The sequence below is a fragment of the Toxoplasma gondii genome, chromosome VIIa (genome assembly GCF_000006565.2).
Source record: "Toxoplasma gondii ME49 chromosome VIIa, whole genome shotgun sequence".
NCBI classification, from domain to species: Eukaryota; Apicomplexa; class Conoidasida; order Eucoccidiorida; family Sarcocystidae; genus Toxoplasma; species Toxoplasma gondii.
The window spans coordinates 1622949-1640681 of NC_031474.1; the positions used below are offsets into that span (position 1 = coordinate 1622949).

At 54.8% G+C, this 17733-nt stretch overlaps 4 protein-coding genes across 4 annotated transcripts; all 4 read right to left on the minus strand.

Annotated features, from left to right (window-relative positions):
- Positions 1-167: 167 nt before the first annotated feature.
- On the minus strand, positions 168-7195 carry TGME49_205120 (hypothetical protein). The gene is made up of 4 exons (XM_018779316.1): positions 4836-7195; positions 3456-4628; positions 2473-2897; positions 168-1745 (listed from the first exon to the last, which is right to left on the minus strand). Exons 1-4 carry the CDS (start codon positions 6392-6394, stop codon positions 439-441), a joined length of 4464 nt encoding a protein of 1487 aa, XP_018637292.1. The 5' UTR covers positions 6395-7195; the 3' UTR covers positions 168-438.
- Positions 7196-8825: 1630 nt separating this feature from the next.
- Positions 8826-9464, minus strand: TGME49_205110 (hypothetical protein). The gene has a single exon (XM_002367702.1). It carries the CDS (start codon positions 9394-9396, stop codon positions 8932-8934), a length of 465 nt encoding a protein of 154 aa, XP_002367743.1. The 5' UTR covers positions 9397-9464; the 3' UTR covers positions 8826-8931.
- A 618-nt stretch (positions 9465-10082) lies between these two features.
- On the minus strand, positions 10083-15119 carry TGME49_205100 (hypothetical protein). Its single transcript, XM_002367701.2, has 5 exons — positions 14395-15119; positions 13174-13851; positions 12214-12606; positions 11437-11730; positions 10083-10500 (listed from the first exon to the last, which is right to left on the minus strand). The coding sequence occupies exons 1-5, from the start codon at positions 14611-14613 to the stop codon at positions 10414-10416; spliced, it is 1671 nt and encodes a 556-aa protein (XP_002367742.2). The 5' UTR covers positions 14614-15119; the 3' UTR covers positions 10083-10413.
- Positions 15120-15240: 121 nt separating this feature from the next.
- TGME49_205090 (Toxoplasma gondii family D protein) lies at positions 15241-17274 on the minus strand. Its single transcript, XM_002367700.2, has one exon. It carries the CDS (start codon positions 17142-17144, stop codon positions 15417-15419), a length of 1728 nt encoding a protein of 575 aa, XP_002367741.1. The 5' UTR covers positions 17145-17274; the 3' UTR covers positions 15241-15416.
- Positions 17275-17733: the final 459 nt, after the last annotated feature.

Genomic DNA, 17733 nt, shown 5'->3' on the forward strand with positions numbered 1-17733 from the left:
ATGTTCACACATATAGACACAGTTACATATTCACACGTATATATCTTCACGTATGCATTTATCCGCATGCATGCCTCCTTCGCTTCAGATCAACACACACGGACTCCGTAGATGCATGTGGAGATCCGTTTACACACATATACATATATATATATATATATGCATGTGGGTTAGGATGTAGCGATTGTTGGCTCAGACGGCAGCAGAGCGGGGGATTCGCTTGGGATTAGATTTGACAAGATCGTTCAACGTCGAGTCTCCGAGCTCGCAGCGCAGAGTCGCTCGATGAGGTCGCCGCGCGACGCGAGAAGGCACCCGGGAGCGCGGCAGAGCCTCGCCTCCAAGAACGCCAGTCTGACGAGCACACCGACTGGGAAGCTGACGATCGCGGCATCTGGAGCGCGCGTCCACCGACTGCCAGACGCGTTTCTCCCTCCGCTAGTCGGCACCGTTGAAAAACCTCTGGGCTTGGTCCTTGAGGACTGCCACGATCATGTCGGCTGCGTTGCTTGCGCCATCCGTCTGCAGCTTCTGCGGCTTCGGCCTCTCTTTCGTCGCGCCTCTGCGTCTTTCTTCCCCTCGCTGATCGCGGCTCTCTTGCTGTCTCCTCTCTTCTGCTCCCCGCCGCCTGGTCTTCGCTGTCCTCTCCCGTTCTCCCCTCTCGTTCGCCTCTTCGCCGCAGCGCAGCGCCACTCTCCGAGGCCTGTGCCAGGACTGAAAGTCCGCCTTGGCTTCCTGCGCTGGCTGTTGTTCTCCGTCTCTCCACTCTTCCCTGCATCGCTTCACCGCCGCCTCGACTTCCCTCACCAGCAGAGCCTCCAGGCGCTGCTCGCAGTAACACAGACGCGTCGAGGCATTCTCCCGTGCTCTCGTAGAACTCGATTTCTTCTCTGCCATTCTCTCGCTCCCGTCTTCCATGGCCCCGATGCTCCGCGTCCACAACCCCCCCCGACGACTTTGACGTTCCTCGCTTTCCCCTCGCGCAAAAGAGAGTCTCGTTTCGATGCTTCCCTGCGCAGTGGTCTCCCTTCGCCGACGCTGTGGCTGCTCGCCGTCTCCCTGTGCTTCTCCCTCTCCTCGCGCGGGGACTGCGTCATTTCTTCTCGTCGGAAATTCCCCGGCTTCCTCTTCTTCTCCGTGACTTGAATCACTCCGCAGGGAGGCCGCCTTCTCTGCATGCGCAAGCTGCTCGAGGGCGTCCAGGAGAGCAGGCGAAGCGACAGACGCGAGGCCTACAGAGGCGAGACGCGCTGAGATCGCAGGCTGGTCGAAGAAAAATGGAAAAACGAGCCAAGCTGGAGGGTGCTGACAGACAACAGTCTTTCCTTTGTTCTCGGCATCTTTAGCTTCTTTTGGCAAACGGTCGTCTGCCTCCTCTATCTCGTCTTCTGTAGTGTTCTCGTCGTCCTCGTGGCTGTCCTCGAGACCTTCCTCTGCAGAGTCCCTTCCACCTTCTTCTTCGCCTCCTTCGTCCTCTCCGCCATCATCGAGATCTTCCATTTCCGATTCATCTTGATCGCCTTCTTTCTCTTCTCCGACAGCATCGTCTAGGCCAGCTTCATCTGGAGTTTCTCCACGCTCATGGTCTTCTTCGCGCTCTTGCTGGCCTCTGTCTTCTCGGTCGCCTTGTGGCTCTCGCTTTGATTTCTCTTCTTGAGCTCGAGCGCTCTGGTGAACATTGCCTTCTCGCGCTGCTCTGCGGCGACGCGTTCTCAGCGAGAGGAGCAGAGGCGCGAAGGTGGCGGCTGCATACAGTTGAAAAGCAAACACAAAACCTTGAAAATGAAAAGAACTCGCTCGGCACTCGGCATCTCCGAACAGCGTGTGTACTCAGCTTATGAGACTCGTGGGCGCGCCGCCTTCGCACGGCCTCTTCTGCGAGTCGCTGCCGACGCAGCATTCGCCAGAGCCAACGGCGGCTTACATGCAGACACACAGGCCAGGCGGCGAGAGGAAACCGTGAACGGCGCCGGCTTTTTCTGATGGGCCAGGCATTCTCTGAGACCGAAGAACGACCGCAGCGTTAACACCCACAGGGAAGAAGCACAGCAGGAGAGCAGAAGAGGACACAGACGACAGGCCGCAAAAGAGCAGGGAGCCGGAAAAGCAAGAACGCTTCGAAAAAAGGGGAATCCAGATCTACACCCTCGATGATGGTGGCCGAGCTACACGACTGAGCTCCGAAGCGAAGTCTTTTTCGATTTACGCGTTCTCTGTGACATGTCCGAAACACTGAATGTCTGAGTAGGAACGCTGCCGATCTATCCTGCACATTTTCACAACTTCAGCAGATCCGTTCTGCGTTCCTCCCGTCGTCCTCAGAAGAGGCATTCGGCACCTTTCATCGATTGTCTTCGTGGACTGGACACTGCAGGTCCCCAGTGGAAGCCGAGAGCATGGGTAATGTCCGCAAGAAACAGATTCCGCAAAAAAACAGCGATCTGCAAACTGAGCTCTCGGCGGCCAACGTACCTGCACCGGCGCTTCCGTGCGTGAGGAGACAGAGGACGCGCGCGTCCGCCAGTCCTGCGCGCGAAAGCAGAGCCCGCAAGTCCACCAGAGAACGCAGAAAAGCTACACGCCACCCCGGTGGCTCCGCCGCTCCCGAAGAAAAAGCAGATCGAGAAGAAGAAGCAGATCGAGAAGACGAAGCAGATCGAGAAGACGAAGCAGATCGAGAAGACGAAGAAGAGCGGGGAGGTTCCGATGAGTCAGGACGCGGCTCGAGAGGCGAGGAAACAGCTGACGAAGAGCGCGATGACGCGGGAGAAGACATCGCGTCGCGTGAGGGGCGGTCGAACGAGTTGGCGTCTCCTGGAGACAGACGCGCCGACCGGGCAGACTCGGGGAGTGTATGCGGTCGCGAGAAGGAAGGAAACGGAATGTGGAGAATAACGCTGGAGGCAGAGACACGCAGAGAAGGCGAGAGAAAAGGTGAAGAGGAAGGAGGCGCAAGACAAGCAACAGACCCCAGAGGGGCACAGCCTCACAGAGCACGAGTCGCCTGCTCGGTCTGGCGGATCTGGCAGCTTCTCTACACCCGTTGACGTCCTCGGGATCGGAAGTCGTGACGAGAAGCTCCATAACGGACAGTACTCAGGCGGAAACAGAGAGAGAAAGAAAACCGAGACGAAACTCAGACGAAGGGAATGCATAGGAAGGACCCGATTGACATAAGAAGGACGTGAGGAACAATAGAGCATCTGGACGCGCTTGCCAACTCACTCGTCACTCTTCTTCACCCTTCCGTGTGTTCACTACATTTACTTCTCCCTCGTTCGTTTCGCGTTCTTCGCTCCTCTCTCTCCCTCTCTTTTTTCTCGCTTTTTCTTCTTTCTCCCTCTCTCTTTTCTCGCTTTTTCTTCTTTCTCCCTCTCTCTTTTCTCGCTTTTTCTTCTTTCTCCCTCTCTCTTTTCTCGCTTTTTCCTCTCTCTTCCTGTCTCATGGTTCAGTACCGAGCATCGAGGGCGACTCCGACGCGCGCGAGGACGCGAATCAGCGTCTGCGGCGAAGGCAGAAGATTCATTTCCGACGCATGCAGAGACCCGAAAGAGACATAAATCAGTGGTTTCTTCTCCACGGTTTCGACTTCCTTCAAAGCCGGAGAGCAGCCTCCACGACTTCCGCCCTGCAGGAGTTTCGCGACGCTCCCCAGTGCGTCGGTCTCATCGCTGTGCGGGTGCTGTCTCGCATTTCCTCTCTCAATCTCCGCAACGTTCTCCACTTCTGAATGCGCGTTTTCTTTCGTCTTCTTCGTGTCTCGCTCCGACACACACCTCCCCGCTCCTGTCTCTCTGCGGCGGAAACGCTTCGCTTCTTCTCCTGTCGTCTCGCCTCTCGCCGTCGAGGCATCTGCGCCGCTCGAGGGAGCGGACTCCCGACAGCGAGACGCAGCTTCGGGATGGCCGAAACGAAGCGCCCGGCGACGCGCACAAGCGGGGCTTCGTTCCACTTTATCTCCAGGCCAGGTCTCCGCCGTTCGGCCTCCTGCAGGACTTCCTTCTCTGCGCTCTTTGCGCGCTTCTCGGTCTCTCTCTCGCTCCCGAAAACGTTCTGTTCGTCCGCGCTCTCTCTGGCCAGGTGGCGACGCGAGCAAGGCGCCTTCGTCGCCGTAGAAGGCGAGGGCGGTGGACCCGGGAGAGAGCGACAGACAAGAGAAGAGAGCGAGACGCCTGTCTCTCCTCGGTCGCTGAGTCCGCGACGGTGCTTGCCGCCTCAAGTCACGGCAGAGGCTTCGCAGGTCGATCGCGTTTCTCCAGGGAGCGTCTGCAGCTCCGACCATACATGCAGAGGCTGGGAGAGACTTCGCAACTTCTGGGAAGAGCCAGGCATCAAGCAGAAAAACAACTGGGACCGACAACGGCCGAAAAGGAACGAACGAAGACGACGAAGAAGATGATGAAGACGACGAAGAAGATGATGAAGAAGGTGGCGAAGAAGAGGAAGAAGATGGTAAAGAAGAGGAACGAGACGACGTCGATTCCATCGGCGAAGCTGGCAGTGGGCAAGGCGACGGCGACGTCGCAGGATGACAGTCGTTTGGAGGATCGAAGAGCGAGGCGGGAAGCGAGAGAAACGTTTCTCTGAACTCTCCATGGTCGGCTAGACAGAGGCGCCACTGCCAGAGCCTGAAAAATGTCCAGGGAGAACAGAGAGTGGATGCACTCACATGAAGTCTGGAGGGCGACAGCGAAGCGAACAGCGAGGGCCTGCGTCTCTTCCTAAGTGTCTGTATGGATCCCCCGAGACTCGCAGCACCGCGCGACGACGTGGAATTAGACCGAAACTGTCTCCTGTCTGTCACAAGATAGTAGAGCAAATGCCATAGCGTTTACCGCAGATCCTCGAAGCTGATCGGCGACGGTCGAGCTCCACCGACCCTGTCGACAGCCCACTGCAGGAGGGAGGGTGTCTCTCCTCGTCGTCTCTTCTGCCGCTCTTCCCCCAAGTCCGCCGCCTCTTCCTGCAGAGCTTCGAGGATCCCAGGCGGCGGCGCGCGCAGCGCCAAACGCGGGGACGGCACGAGCAGAAGGCAACGCAAGCGCGCCTTCTCTGCCGCATGCAGCCACACTGCGCCAAAGGGGCTGCAGACGCAGAGCGCAAACGGAGCGGACGTCGCAGGAGAATAGGCCGAAGAGAGAGAAGCAGGACGAGGCGAAGAAGACTGAAGAGGAGACAGCTGCGGAGAAGAACGCGAAGGAGGAGTGCCGCGGTCCGAGACCGTCGCGGCGCAGGGCGGAGACGCAGACTCCGCAGAGGTGGGCAAAGAACGCGCAGCCAAGACAGACCCACAGAGAACAGTCAGGAGAGGCTCCAGCTCTCCTGGGTGGAAGAGCGCGGCTGCAGAGGCGCGAAGCGGAGGCGAAGGCAGCGAGACAAAGGAGAAGCGAACTCTGGAGGCAGCCGAGAGAACCGAGGAAGACAGAGTCAACGGAGGGCTCTGTCGCGAGGACGCTAACGCCGACAGCAGACGGACGAGGTCTTCGCCTCCCGCAAGACGCCTTTGGTAAGCCTCCTCTGCAGATATGCACTCGAACGCACACAGTGGCGAAGACGCCGAACAACAGCTCGACGAAGCGCGAAAAGAAGATGCGGGAAAAGACGAAGAAGAAGGAAATGGAGAAGAGTAGACAGGAGATGTGGGCGAGAAAGCCTCGATGAGCGGTTTGATCCAACACTGGTGTGTGGCGAAGATGATTTCGAGAATGACTGTTGGGAAGCCCTGTTCGCCGTCACTTTGTCTCTCCCTCGTTCTCCTCAGATGATGCGCTTCTTCTCCCTCGGTGTTTCGTCGCCTCTCCCATGCTCTCTGCTCTTCTTCTCTCCGTTTTCTCTTCATTTCTTCCTCCGTTATTTCCTTCTGTGCATGTCCCTCCTCCTCTTCACCTCCTTTCGCCTTCTGTGTTTTCTTCTCGCTCTCGGTGCTTTCCCTAGCACAGCTGCCTTCTGTTCCCGCCAGAAGCCTTCGTCCTTGCGAGCTTCGCCCTGCTCGCTTGTCCCCTTCCTCTCCATGTTCTTTCTTTCCTTTCTGCTCTCTCGACTGCGGCTTGTCGACTTCTCTGTGTCTCTCGCTCTCCTCGAGCGTCCTCACGTCGCCGCGCGTCTTCTCGGCGTTGACAGCGCCCTCTCTGCTGCCCCCATTTTCTTCGGCGTCTTCTCTCGCCGCGTCTGCGGGAGTGACCAGCTCGCGAGCGCCAGGCCGGTCTGCGGATTCTGGACACCGCCGCTTTCCTTTTCGGCTTCCTCGTTCTCCGTGCGACGCAGGGAGCGCGGCCCGAACGCCCGCGTCGAAGAGGTGCAAAGCCACCGAAAAAAGCGGAAGGACGTCTCCCCAGGTCCCCAGAGCGATGAAGAGGACAGAGCCTCCCCAAAGGGAGACGCGAGCTGTCTCCATTTTTCCGCGCGCAGAGAGACGGGGGCTTGCGGGTGCATGCCGAAGTTGAGGCCCCCAGGCGTCTCCCAGCCGTGATGGAGGAGTGCAGAGATTTACGACCGAGACCGGCTGTCCAGTCGACGCGCTCTCCAAAAATAATCTGCGGCTGCGAGAGACCTACGCGCGCCTGTGCGCGCCGACGCATCCACGCGCCTTTCTTCTGCGCGGCGCTTCTGGACGGCGCCGAGAGATTCCGACGGAGACAACAAGACTCAGAGAATCAAAATGGCAGCGGCGAGAACCAGAAAGACATCGACAAGGAGAGACCGACGAAGAGAGCGAGGTCCACTAGGTGAGAAAGAGCTCCAGAAAGAGAGAGTCGCAGAAAGGGAGACGCGCAGAAGGTCGACAACACGCACTCCTCGCACAGATCGCAAGGTGCGAAGTGAAGCGCGGCGCTGCATGATGGAGCATGCGTTTTTCAATCGCGCTGGACAGGGAAGAGCGCAGACGCGGCAGCAGAAAGAGGCAGAGGCGAGAAGAAGGAAACCTGCGAGAAGACGAGTCGCGAGAAGCGCGAGAAAGGACGGAGAAATACGAGGAAGCCAAGGACTCGCCAGAAGCTGGGAGGATACGCGGTGGCCGACCTCGCGGCGAAGAATCAAGGATTGCTCGAGAACTCCAGAAGAAGGAAGCAACAGCAACAACGTAGGACGGAGACAGAAGAGAAGCACGAAGAAAGAAATGTGGAAATCCGTAGCTCGACGTGTGGTCTGGGGCGCGCGGCCGCGTGTATCGCCGGAATCTTCGCTGTCTCCGTTGTCTCTTTTTCTCCTTTTTTGTATGAGGGAAGAAAGGTTTTTTCGAAGAATCAGCTTTGGCGAGTAGAGAGGGGAGATTTCCTGTTGCTTCGCAGAATCAAGACGTTTTTTCATCAGAAAGGGAAGCAAATTTCCATCCCCAAGATTCGATTTTCCTCGACCCCCAGGTGACCCGCATGGGGCGCAGCGCGTCGATGCTGCTCAACAGCTTTTTTCGAAACAGAGATAATGAAATGAGTCTTGTGCGTGCGTACTTGCCTTTCGACTCCTCATTTCCTGTGAAGGAGGCCATTTTTTGCAGCTGGTGCCGCCACACTGTCAGGTCCGCCTTTTCACACGGCGTTTCTCAAACACTCTTTGAAATCGAAGTACCTCGGAACCTTTGAAAACGCGGATATCCTTTCAACCTACTGGTGCGCGTTGGCAAGGCTCAGATGAAAACGCAAAGACGGAGCACTGCTTGCGAGTTGAATAGGAGTTTCGTACTGCTGTCTGTCTGCAGGTCTGAGTTTTTTTGTGAACGTTTCTCCGTCCTTCCTGAGCAGACCCGTCGAAGAAGCTAAATGGCACACTGAAAAAATCGAGGTTCGCACGGTGCCGTCGAGCCGAACGCGCCGGTTCCGCATCAGTTGAGAGTGTCATGCGTCGAGAACGTGTGAAGAGCCAGCATGTGTAGGGAAAAGACTGCCGAGACAGAACTCCTGAAAGGTGCAGTTTCCTCAGAGAGGGGAGCTCAGGCCTTCTGGAGAAAGGAAGATACCAAGCACAGAAGAAAACAGAACGATGGCGGCGCAAACCGTCTGATCGCACGAGGATACACGCGTCCTCTACACAGCGGACCTGCGTATATGCACAGAGACGCAGTGCCTGTTCAAACCAGGGAGTACTTTGTACACGAACAGAAGGCTCCTCAAAAGACACATATCTCTTCACCAACGCGCGGATATTTATACATTTGTAGTTCTGTCTTCACGCGGATGTTCACAGACAGACAGACAGAGCGGTGGCATCAAACGTTGATGGTCGTGTGTTTCATGTTTTCTGTGTAGAGTTCCGCCCAAGTCCACCAACGAGGAAGCTCCAGCATGTGGCGATTCGAGAGAGCGAAGCGGACTGCGATAAGGACCCTTTTGTGAATGCTGTCAAGCTGTGTCTGTCAGCGGTGCTTCCTAGACATGAAAAAACGCAGAAAAAGCAAAAGATGCGCTTTCCTAAATCTGTGGACCCCCCGCTCTCGCCGGTGAAGCTCGGACTCTGCAAGACGGTTTTTCGGCCATCTTGGAGCGTGCGTATGCAGTGCGAAGGCGAGAGAGGATTTTCCGGCACAGAGAAGGGCAAACCGTTTTTAGAAAGAGGCGTTTTTTACTCCGACCGTCACGACCCAGACAAGCAGCGCGTGGGCTTCTCTGACTGAGAAGGCCGACGCCCCAACGGAGTTGTGTTCACTTTCTTGAGAGTTCTCCGGAAAAAAAGCCATATGAGGCTCTCGTGCGAGGCCCATACGGAGAGGGCGGAGCTTTCGGAATGGGAGGGATCAAATCTGACAGTTGTCTGACGAGGAATAGGAAATGGAAAGAAGAACTGATCCAGCCATCCAAGAGGGGCGTTGCGAGCTCTGCGTTCAGCTTGCTAGGCAAGGCGACTGCTCTAAAGTGCCTTTTCGGGTCTCTTGACACAGACGAAAGTTTTCTTTCTTGGCAGAAACTAAAATCAAACTCGAAGGCATCGTGCTGAAGGTCACACGCGACTCTGTCCCAGAAGATTCTTCCTCGCGGAGACGCCGGTCCCAGCAGACGAGGAAAAGTCGCAGAGCTCGAGAGGGCTGGGCAGGAGGCAGAAAGCCAGAAAGCGAGAGTGCAGACGCACGCCTCCACGAAACGAGGCGCAGCAGAAAACGAAGGAGGAAGTCGGAGGGAGCGAAACGGGACTCAGACGAATCCGACTCGACAGACGCGACCGACGGAACGAGCAAACGCGAAAGTTGAGAAGACGCGAGACAGGAAAGAAAGGAGAGATGGTGACAGGAGACGACAAAAGCGAGAAGAATTGAGTACGGAAAGACGAGAAGACGAAACAGCTCCGAAACGAGCATAGAGAAAGAGAGAAAACGGGCACCTCAAACGGACAAAGATGGAAATCACAATTTAACAAGACAACCGAAGAAACTCCACAAGAAAGCAAGCGATCCGAGGTGGCAGACATGCCAGCCACACGACACACAGTGCGGTGCGGCCATCTCTGCCTCCCGCGTTCTGTACACCGTAAACCTCAAACCTTCTTCAACTTCTCCGCGCTGGTCTCTCGCCGCGTCTGTCGCGCGTCACCTCTGGAGGTTTCCCCGCGTCCTCCTCCAGGCACCGTGTGACGACTGTCGGGCAACATGCTTCCGAGGAATATAAACTACGTTTCCTCTGAATATAGACTACGTTTCCTCTGGGAGTCCCCGTCGTTTCCATCGTTTCGACAAACGGCAGTCGAGTGGGGAGGCTTCAGCGCAGCAGTCTTCGCAAACTGCCTTCTCCCCTCCCTCGCGCTTTTCACCTCCCGCGTAGTTGTCAGCCGATTTCTTTGCTCGCGCCTATCTTCACCGCGGTAGTTCCCTGCTCTCCACCACGACTCGCGGGTGCTCTGCCCTTCGCATCGCCTCCGTGTCAACTTGAATTACTTCGCTAGAAAAACGAACGCGCAAACAGAAGAAACACAGGGGCGCATGTTCCCTTCTCCACCTTCTAAACAGACCAAGGAAGGAAACGCACACACAACGTACCGTCGAACTGGCAGTCTTCGTGTAAACATGCCTGCAGGTGCAAGTGGACAGAACCAGTGCGTTTAACTCGGAGAAGCGCTTCCTCGGAAAAAGCTTGGAAGTCCTGCCGTCTCGGAGATAAGCTGACGAGCCTCTCCCAGGACGATGAACTTGACTAAAGTCGCGTGTATGAAGAATCCATTTCTCTCGCAGCAGGCGTCTCTGCGCATGAGTGACGAATCCTGTTTTTTCAAAGTGCATGCACGCCGTTCCGGTTCAAGCAACGGCACCTACAGGCCATGTTTCGTTTCTCTCGCGAGTGCAACGAAAACAGCTGGGGCCGTAACAAGGTATCGTGAGAGAAAGGGATCTTTTCCAGAGAACCACAGAAAACCTGCAGACCTCCAACCAGCCTTGTGTGGCGCCTTTCAAGGCGACCATCGAATTCGTTGTTCCTCTGAACGAGTTGATCCTCACTTTGAAATGCCGACGTGGAAGAACTCATGCGCCTCGTCTCCGTCCGCGTCGACAAACAGCGGTGGCCCAATGTGCTTCAGCCCCTATAAGAAAAAAGTGAACTCGCTCACAGGTCAACAGAAAAATCCTTGTCCACGCTCAGAAGAAAATGCCCATTTCACCTTGGAAGAAGCTCTCACAATATCTTTCACTACGTTTTCTTGCAGTCACTGAAAAAATACACTGTTGACTACCTTGCTACTCAACGTCCATCCCCTCCCTCTCGCTCCACTCCCCCGTGCTCGTTCCAACGCTGGCGTCACCACCGAAACCCACAAGTGTGAGCGTAAATATATACGTATGCAGACATGTTTATGCATGTATACACACATGATGAACATCTACACATATATGCATATATACGCATATGCGTGTGTTGACATATATATATATATATATATATAAATATAAATATATATATATATATATGCATGTGTATATGCATTTGCATATATTGATCACCAAATGTGAATGTGATATACTTGGGAGTTTGTGAAGCATATCCATGTCGAAAAATGAATCATACTTCTGCCAATCTCGATATGCACGCCACTCCATTTGCTATCAACGACATGCGGTCAAGCCAAGAAGACGTTTTTCAGCGTCGCTTCATCGCGACAGCCAGTGACGTGTTACGTATTTCTAAGGCCCGCATATTCTTTTTCTTCAGCGAAAAAGCCTTCATTTGTAGCGCCGCTCTTTGAATCTTGGTCGTGACCCTCTATTTAGAGAATTCTGCACGTACTGCATGAGACTCGGTTTTTAAGAAATGTCCTTTGTACATATATATATATATATTGATGTATTTTTTCGTAAACGGCGGAAAAGACAATAAATGCTTCCTTCTTGCTGTACACCACTCCATTACACTGCGTTTTTTTGAAACAGCTTGAAGCGTTGTAGTTTTTCCACCTGCCTTCACTTTACTGGAACCGCCATTCATTTTATTTTCGACATTGGTTTACGGTGCAGGCACTGACCTGAACGCCTCCCGATCTGGAAGGGTCTTGAACGACGAGAGACGAGCAGTTCGTCAGGAAGCAGCAGTGAGGAGAGGGAGGGGGCAGACGGTCTTTGGAGGCGAAGGAATTTTCTCGTTTCTTTTCTTTTCTTTCCTTACGGGGGTCTCCCCCGAAGAAGCTGCAGAAGCGCGACACCCAGCCTCTCTTCGCTTGAGAAGCAGACAAAGCCGCAGTCGCGGAGTGACGCGCCTCGGCTCTGGGAAGAGCGCCACGAGCCGCAGAGGCAGACATCACGTTGGCCATCGGTCGGAGCTGAGAAGAGCGAGAGAAGAGCGCAAGCTCGTACCTGAGAAAGACCTCCGCGATGCACCGGCGCGAGACGACTCGGAGCGAGAGACGAAAGAAGCAAAAGCCAAAGCGAGAGGAAAGAGAGAGCGAGAACGAGAGGCCTTCTCCAAGTGTCGGCACATAAGGGCGGAGTTCTCCGCAGTGACGCAGGCGAGTGCACAAAACCGTTCGGAGACCGACATCGTACTTCCCTGCAGTTGCTGCAGTCCCCCTAAACGCACCCCTATGGCCTGTTACAGGCAGAGAGGCCCCCGAACGGTGGATGGAAACTGAGACAACAAAAAAAAAGTAGAAAGTGCACGAGATGCCGAGGTTAGGTACGCCTCGACGCCTCCGTCATTTAAAAGGAAATCGGCACTGCCACAACGGTGGACTACGCGATCCTGCCCGTACTCACGTTTGCTGCGAAGCTGCAGTCGTTAAAAACAGTGTGGGTGGCAGACTCACCAGGGACCAGCGAAGAGCCTGCATGCAGAGGAAAAAGGAGTCCGAAGCCTCGAGGCCCGGCACCCCTCGAGCTTGAAGAGAGAAAAGCGAGTCTGCGGGAGAGAGAAGCGTTGCGTCTCGCGAGAGACTGTGCCGAAGAAGCAGCAGCAGAAGACAGAGAGCTTCGAAGAACTGCAGAGAGACGGACGGATAGTCAGGCAGCAGCTGGAGCGGCACCAGGGCTGTGGCGTACAAGCACAGCCATGAGGAGGGATGGAGAAGGCGAAACGAAGACAATGACTCAGGAGACCAGAGAGACGCCCACCAAGGCGCCGCGGACGCAGAGGCGCGCGCTTCCGGGAGAAACGCCTGCGGTCTAGCGGAGAACTGGTAGAGGAGCGGCAGGCCGACAGTCTGGTCAGCCGCAAAAAAAGACAAGCGAACAAGGAGTGGAGATCCACAGAGGCACCCGAGGTCGCGTCACGTTCGTTGATGTCCCACCGGTTCACCTACGTTTGCTTGGAACCGATAGTCATTAACAATGGTGGAGTTTTTCAGAGTGCATTCCTGCGTTTTATCTGGAGTCGTAGAAAACGACTACGTGATGGAACAAGCAGAGCGTCTGCTAGACATCAACACTATAAACTGCGGAAACCACTATAAAGGTGGGCTCCACGCCGCCCCCCTGTCTGGGGCAATAATTAACTATGTCCACCTGCGCGTCTGCGTTGATCCTCGTCTGGAACGTCTGCCTGAAACTCTCAAAGAGAAGCGAACTCTGAAACGACTTCGCACAGCAAAGCCAGACGTCCACCAAGGGGCGCAACGCATGCAAGCAAATAGATTCATCTCTGCAAACGCAGACGTACACAAACGCAGAAATGCACAAGTACGTATTTCTTGAGTATTCTCAAGTTCCAGCAGATATCCACACACATGGGCGTTTCCTTCCCCTATCACTTGCGTCCGAAAAATACCTACGGAGATGACTAAGACGTCGGCGAGTCTCCAGAGCAGCGTCTGTCTCCAGTCTGCTCCCTCTCCCCAGTGCCTGCCGACTTGGTCCTCGAAGCGCCAGACGCGACAGCCAAACGTCTCCTTGATCTCTTCCTGCGGACTCTGGCCCGGGGTCTGGAAACTCTGGCCCAGGGCCAGACTTTTGGCTGTCTCATCAGCCTCTTCGTTTTCCCTCGATTCTCCCCCGCGTCTTTTGCCTCCCTTCTTCCCGTGAGGCGCCCCAGCACCTCCCGCGCTAACCGATGAAGAAACAATTGTCTCAGTCTTATTCGGCAAAGCGGGATGGTTGCCGGCCGCCTCTGCGAAGGGGGTGGAGGCGACAGGACGATGGTTTAGAGCGGCGAGAATTCGCCACAGAGACAGCACGGCCTGGACGAGGAGCCCCAGTGTCGCGACCGCGGCATAGTTGGCGCCGAGACAACGTCGAACTTCAGGCCATCCGGAGGAAATAATGGAGTCCCATGACCCTTGAGACAGGGTGGGGAAGCTGCTGGCGGGAGATTCACTCGCAAAACGTCTTCTTGGGAGGCCGGAGAAAGGCTCTTCAGCGTCCTCCAGCAAGGTCGTAGGGGTCGATGAGAAAAAAACGAAAGACGCAGCGGAGGCACACAGCAGCAGAACCGGGGGAAGGAAGGCGTATACCTGAACGAATTCAGAGCGGAGTCAAGAGGCTCCGAATGATCGGAGAAGTCGAACAGACTGTACCTGACGGGGACACAACCCGGGGAAATTCGCGCGAATTCTCAAGCAAAGAACGTTGGCAATATCAGAAGGTACGCAACATGACCCAACATGAGGCAGGATCGGAGAAAAAGTCGACGCGCTCTTTGGGGGATCTGCCGAACCGCACGCAAAGAAGAGACACTTTGGCTCCACGTACGGGGGCTGCTCCTCCGGTGCGCTCGCAGTGCAGCGATCCCCGCCAGACCGGCCGAGCGAAGTGGACTCGGAACCTAACTTCTCAGGCGCTACGTTTTTCCAAGAGCCAACGATTCTCCTCTTTGTCACACACATATTTTCTACCGACTGTTAATCAAAACCACCTGCATCCTCAAAGTGCGTCTGAGCAAGATAACGACCCTTCTTACGGATACCCCTGGAGAACCACAAACAGTGAATCCTCTAGTCAACCAAGCAGCACCCTCTGTGCGTGCAGACACATTATTTTTCTAGACGATCCATTACCTTGAAGAGGGCTACAGGACTGTGTCTGCGGACTCGCATGACCACAATCCATCCTCCGATGACGATCGCTCCCGCGATACTTTGGATGACCTGCAGCCGCTCCGACGTCGGATCACCCGACATCATCGGGAGAGAGAGGTCATTTTCCAAGTCAGTCCGGGACGGACTTTGTCCCGCGAGGGAAGGCGGCGTTCCTTGAGCCGCCACATCAAGTACCATGACGGGCACGCAAAGCTCAACCCTCAGCTGCCCAAGACAAAGAAGACAGAGCGACAGACGCCAGAGACGGTGTGCCTAGGGTCTGGAGAGGGGCAGACACAGACTGCCGTGCTCGCGATAATACTGAACGCGATTCATTAATTATAGAGCGTGATTTGCGAAAGAAGAGTGGAAAAGCCACGCTGGATCGAGTCCACGCCGGCCGAGCTGGGCCGCAGACTAACGTCAAAGTCACCAGCGAATTCGGCAAGAAAAAAAACGAAGCTAACGTGGCAACTTCTAAATAGGCGACTGTTTCCAGCGCTGTTCATCTGCACAGAGCGATGCTCTGCGACCCGACCTGGCACTCGCGAGCCAAACAGACGCGTCTTTCAACGAGGAGATGAAAAGGTACCCAATGGCGCGCGAGCGCGCCGCTCTTGTCCTGGAGTTATGTTGCAGAGTGTTGTGTCGCGCATCGAGACTCGGTCGAAATCCGCTTTTCCACGGTTGAATGGCTCGAAGACCCAGTATATCACTTGCCTTGCCAGTCTAACAACAGTCTGCGCAATTTCGTGGAAGCGCATGCCCCCCAGCGTAGCCAGCTCGAGCTGTGACCACGAGACAGTTGTCTCTGAGTATAGGGCGGCAAATTACCAGTTCCAGTGTGTGACGCCGTCGGCGCCAAACAAACAATGCAATTGAGTTTAATCCAAAATGAAACATTGACACGCTGACAACGACTACATCGCAGCAAGATTTGCTCAACCACTGCTCGAGTCACGAGACGAGACAAGTCTCGACAAAATGTGTACAGCATGTACTCATTCTTTGCCCGGCGCTGGGACCGGAGGCAAGGCAGTGACAATGAGGTCAACACATTCCTGCTGCGCGCCAGTGGTGTAGCAGACTTCGTCCTTCACATCATTCACCTCTTTGAAGCACGTCTTCTTGACTGGGAAGGCTTGCATTGTACAGTCGAGTACTGCGTGAGGCCTTGTACACGACACTTCCTGCTCACGGGAGACAACCGCCTTGCACTTGCCCATCTCGTACACTGGGACTGTAGAGCATTTTTCCTTGAAGGTTTGCTCGAAGCACGTGTACTCCTGTTCGTGCTCCACTTCGGCGAAACAGGGCTTTGTAACCTCCACCTCGGTTGTGTAACACTCAGATCTGTAGACAGTCCGAGGACATTTCTTTTCGATAGTCTTCATGAGGCTGGCTTGGCACACTGCTTGGACAGGCACGGTCACGTCAACACACTTTTCCTTGAAGTTCGCCGTTTCGCAGGGATACGTCTCCGTCCTCGTCTCCATCTTGAGCGCAGTCTTCTTAATTTCTCGAGGAATCTTCTCGCATACATCCTCGTAAGTCACATCTGTGTATTCGTATGTCTCTGCTCCCTTCTTGGGTCGGCTGCATATCTTCGGAACGGTTTTCTGCACCATGTGGCAAACTTCGTCAGGCAGTGTCTCCGAGCAGGATGACTCAACATCTACTTCCACTTCCTTCTGGCATATCTTAGGGACAACGACTGGAATGTTCTCTTCACATGGATACGATTCTACCTCGTCGACCACCACTTTCTTCTTTGTGCACTCCTCTTCGTTCTTCTTTGCGGGCCCGAGCCTTCTGAGCTTTTTGGAAATAATTGGAGCGCAGGTCGAGATGTAGCTCTCGCGAGGAACTGTCCGCGTACAGGTTTTTGTCACATGCTGCAGCTTCGTCTCAGAGCAATCGTAATTTTCCTGTCGCATTTCCTTCCTCATGCAGGGCTTCTGGACCTGCTTTGTGGTCTTCTGGCATTCCTTCACGTGCACAATCTCGGGACACGGATATTCTTCGGTCTCGACTTTCTCTCGAACGGCTGAGACAATAATAGGCTTCTCGACCTTCTTACACACTGTGTCGTATTCGACCTCGACAACTTCGTACGGGACTGGATGCTGCACTTCCCTTGTGCACTGATTCGCTGCCGTCAACATGTGCGTCTCGCATTCTTGCCGAACTTCAGTTTTCCAGCAGCTGTACTTTTGATCGACAACTGCGCTTTCCAGGCACACGCCTTCGACGGTGTCGGACAAGACCTGGCAGGTGGTCACCTTGTCCACAGCAGGACAGTCCTTTTTCACTTGCTTGACCGTTGTCGACTTGCACACTCGTGATTCCGAGACTGGGATTTTCACGCAGACCTTCTGGGACGACGTAACCGGACAGTCGTACGTTTCCTCGCGGACCACTGTCTCGTAGCATACTGAGGGGACCTCAGTTACGTGTTCGGTACAAACTTCATGGAGCTCGGATCCATCGCAGTCGTAAGGCTGCTGAATTGTCACTTTTGATGTGCAAGGCTGTTGTACCGAAAAAGGGACTTCGAAGCATTTCGTCAGCTTCTCAGTGGGTATTTCAACGGCAGGGGGAAGGGCAACCACAACGGGTGGCTGGCTAATATCCACAGCTTTTTTGTTATCATGTCTGCCTCTCTTTGGCCCAGCAAGGACTCCTTGCATGAGAACAGCACAGACGAGCAAGCTGCTTGCTGTCTTCATCTTGAAACAGAAGGGAAGGATAATGTGCGATAGAACCACGACAAGGCGGCAGGCGAAACCGCAAAAAGTTACCACAGTGCAAGATGCTCGAAAAATCAAAAACGAAGAAGGACAATTATCATTGATCTGACGCGAGCAGGACGTGTGAGTCAGCTGTACCTACACTAGCGAACCTGCTGGTGGTGCTCGTCCGAAGCGTGCATTCGTGGCCGAGTGGCCGATGCCATCACGGAGCGTCTCTTCCGCGGATAAGACACATGAAGTCTCGTTTGAGAGCAACGCTTGATGGTTCGTTTCTAGCGGGCAAGGTGAAGTTTTAGGGTGTCCACAGTGCTTAGGTTTGGGCGGGGGAGTACAGTGTAACTCAGGATGGCGCCGAAGCAGGAGAAGCAGCTCATCATTCGGTGTCATCACAGCCTCAGTTATCTGTCATCACCGTCGTCCATGAGCACAGCAGAGTACTGGCTGTGTCGACAGACCAGCGATCACTGCAGCAAGGTACGACGATGCTGTCAAACCGAGGTCACTTGCGATCTAGCAATCCGGAGACACGATGTCTCGTTACGTTATTAACAAGGTTTATTGTGAC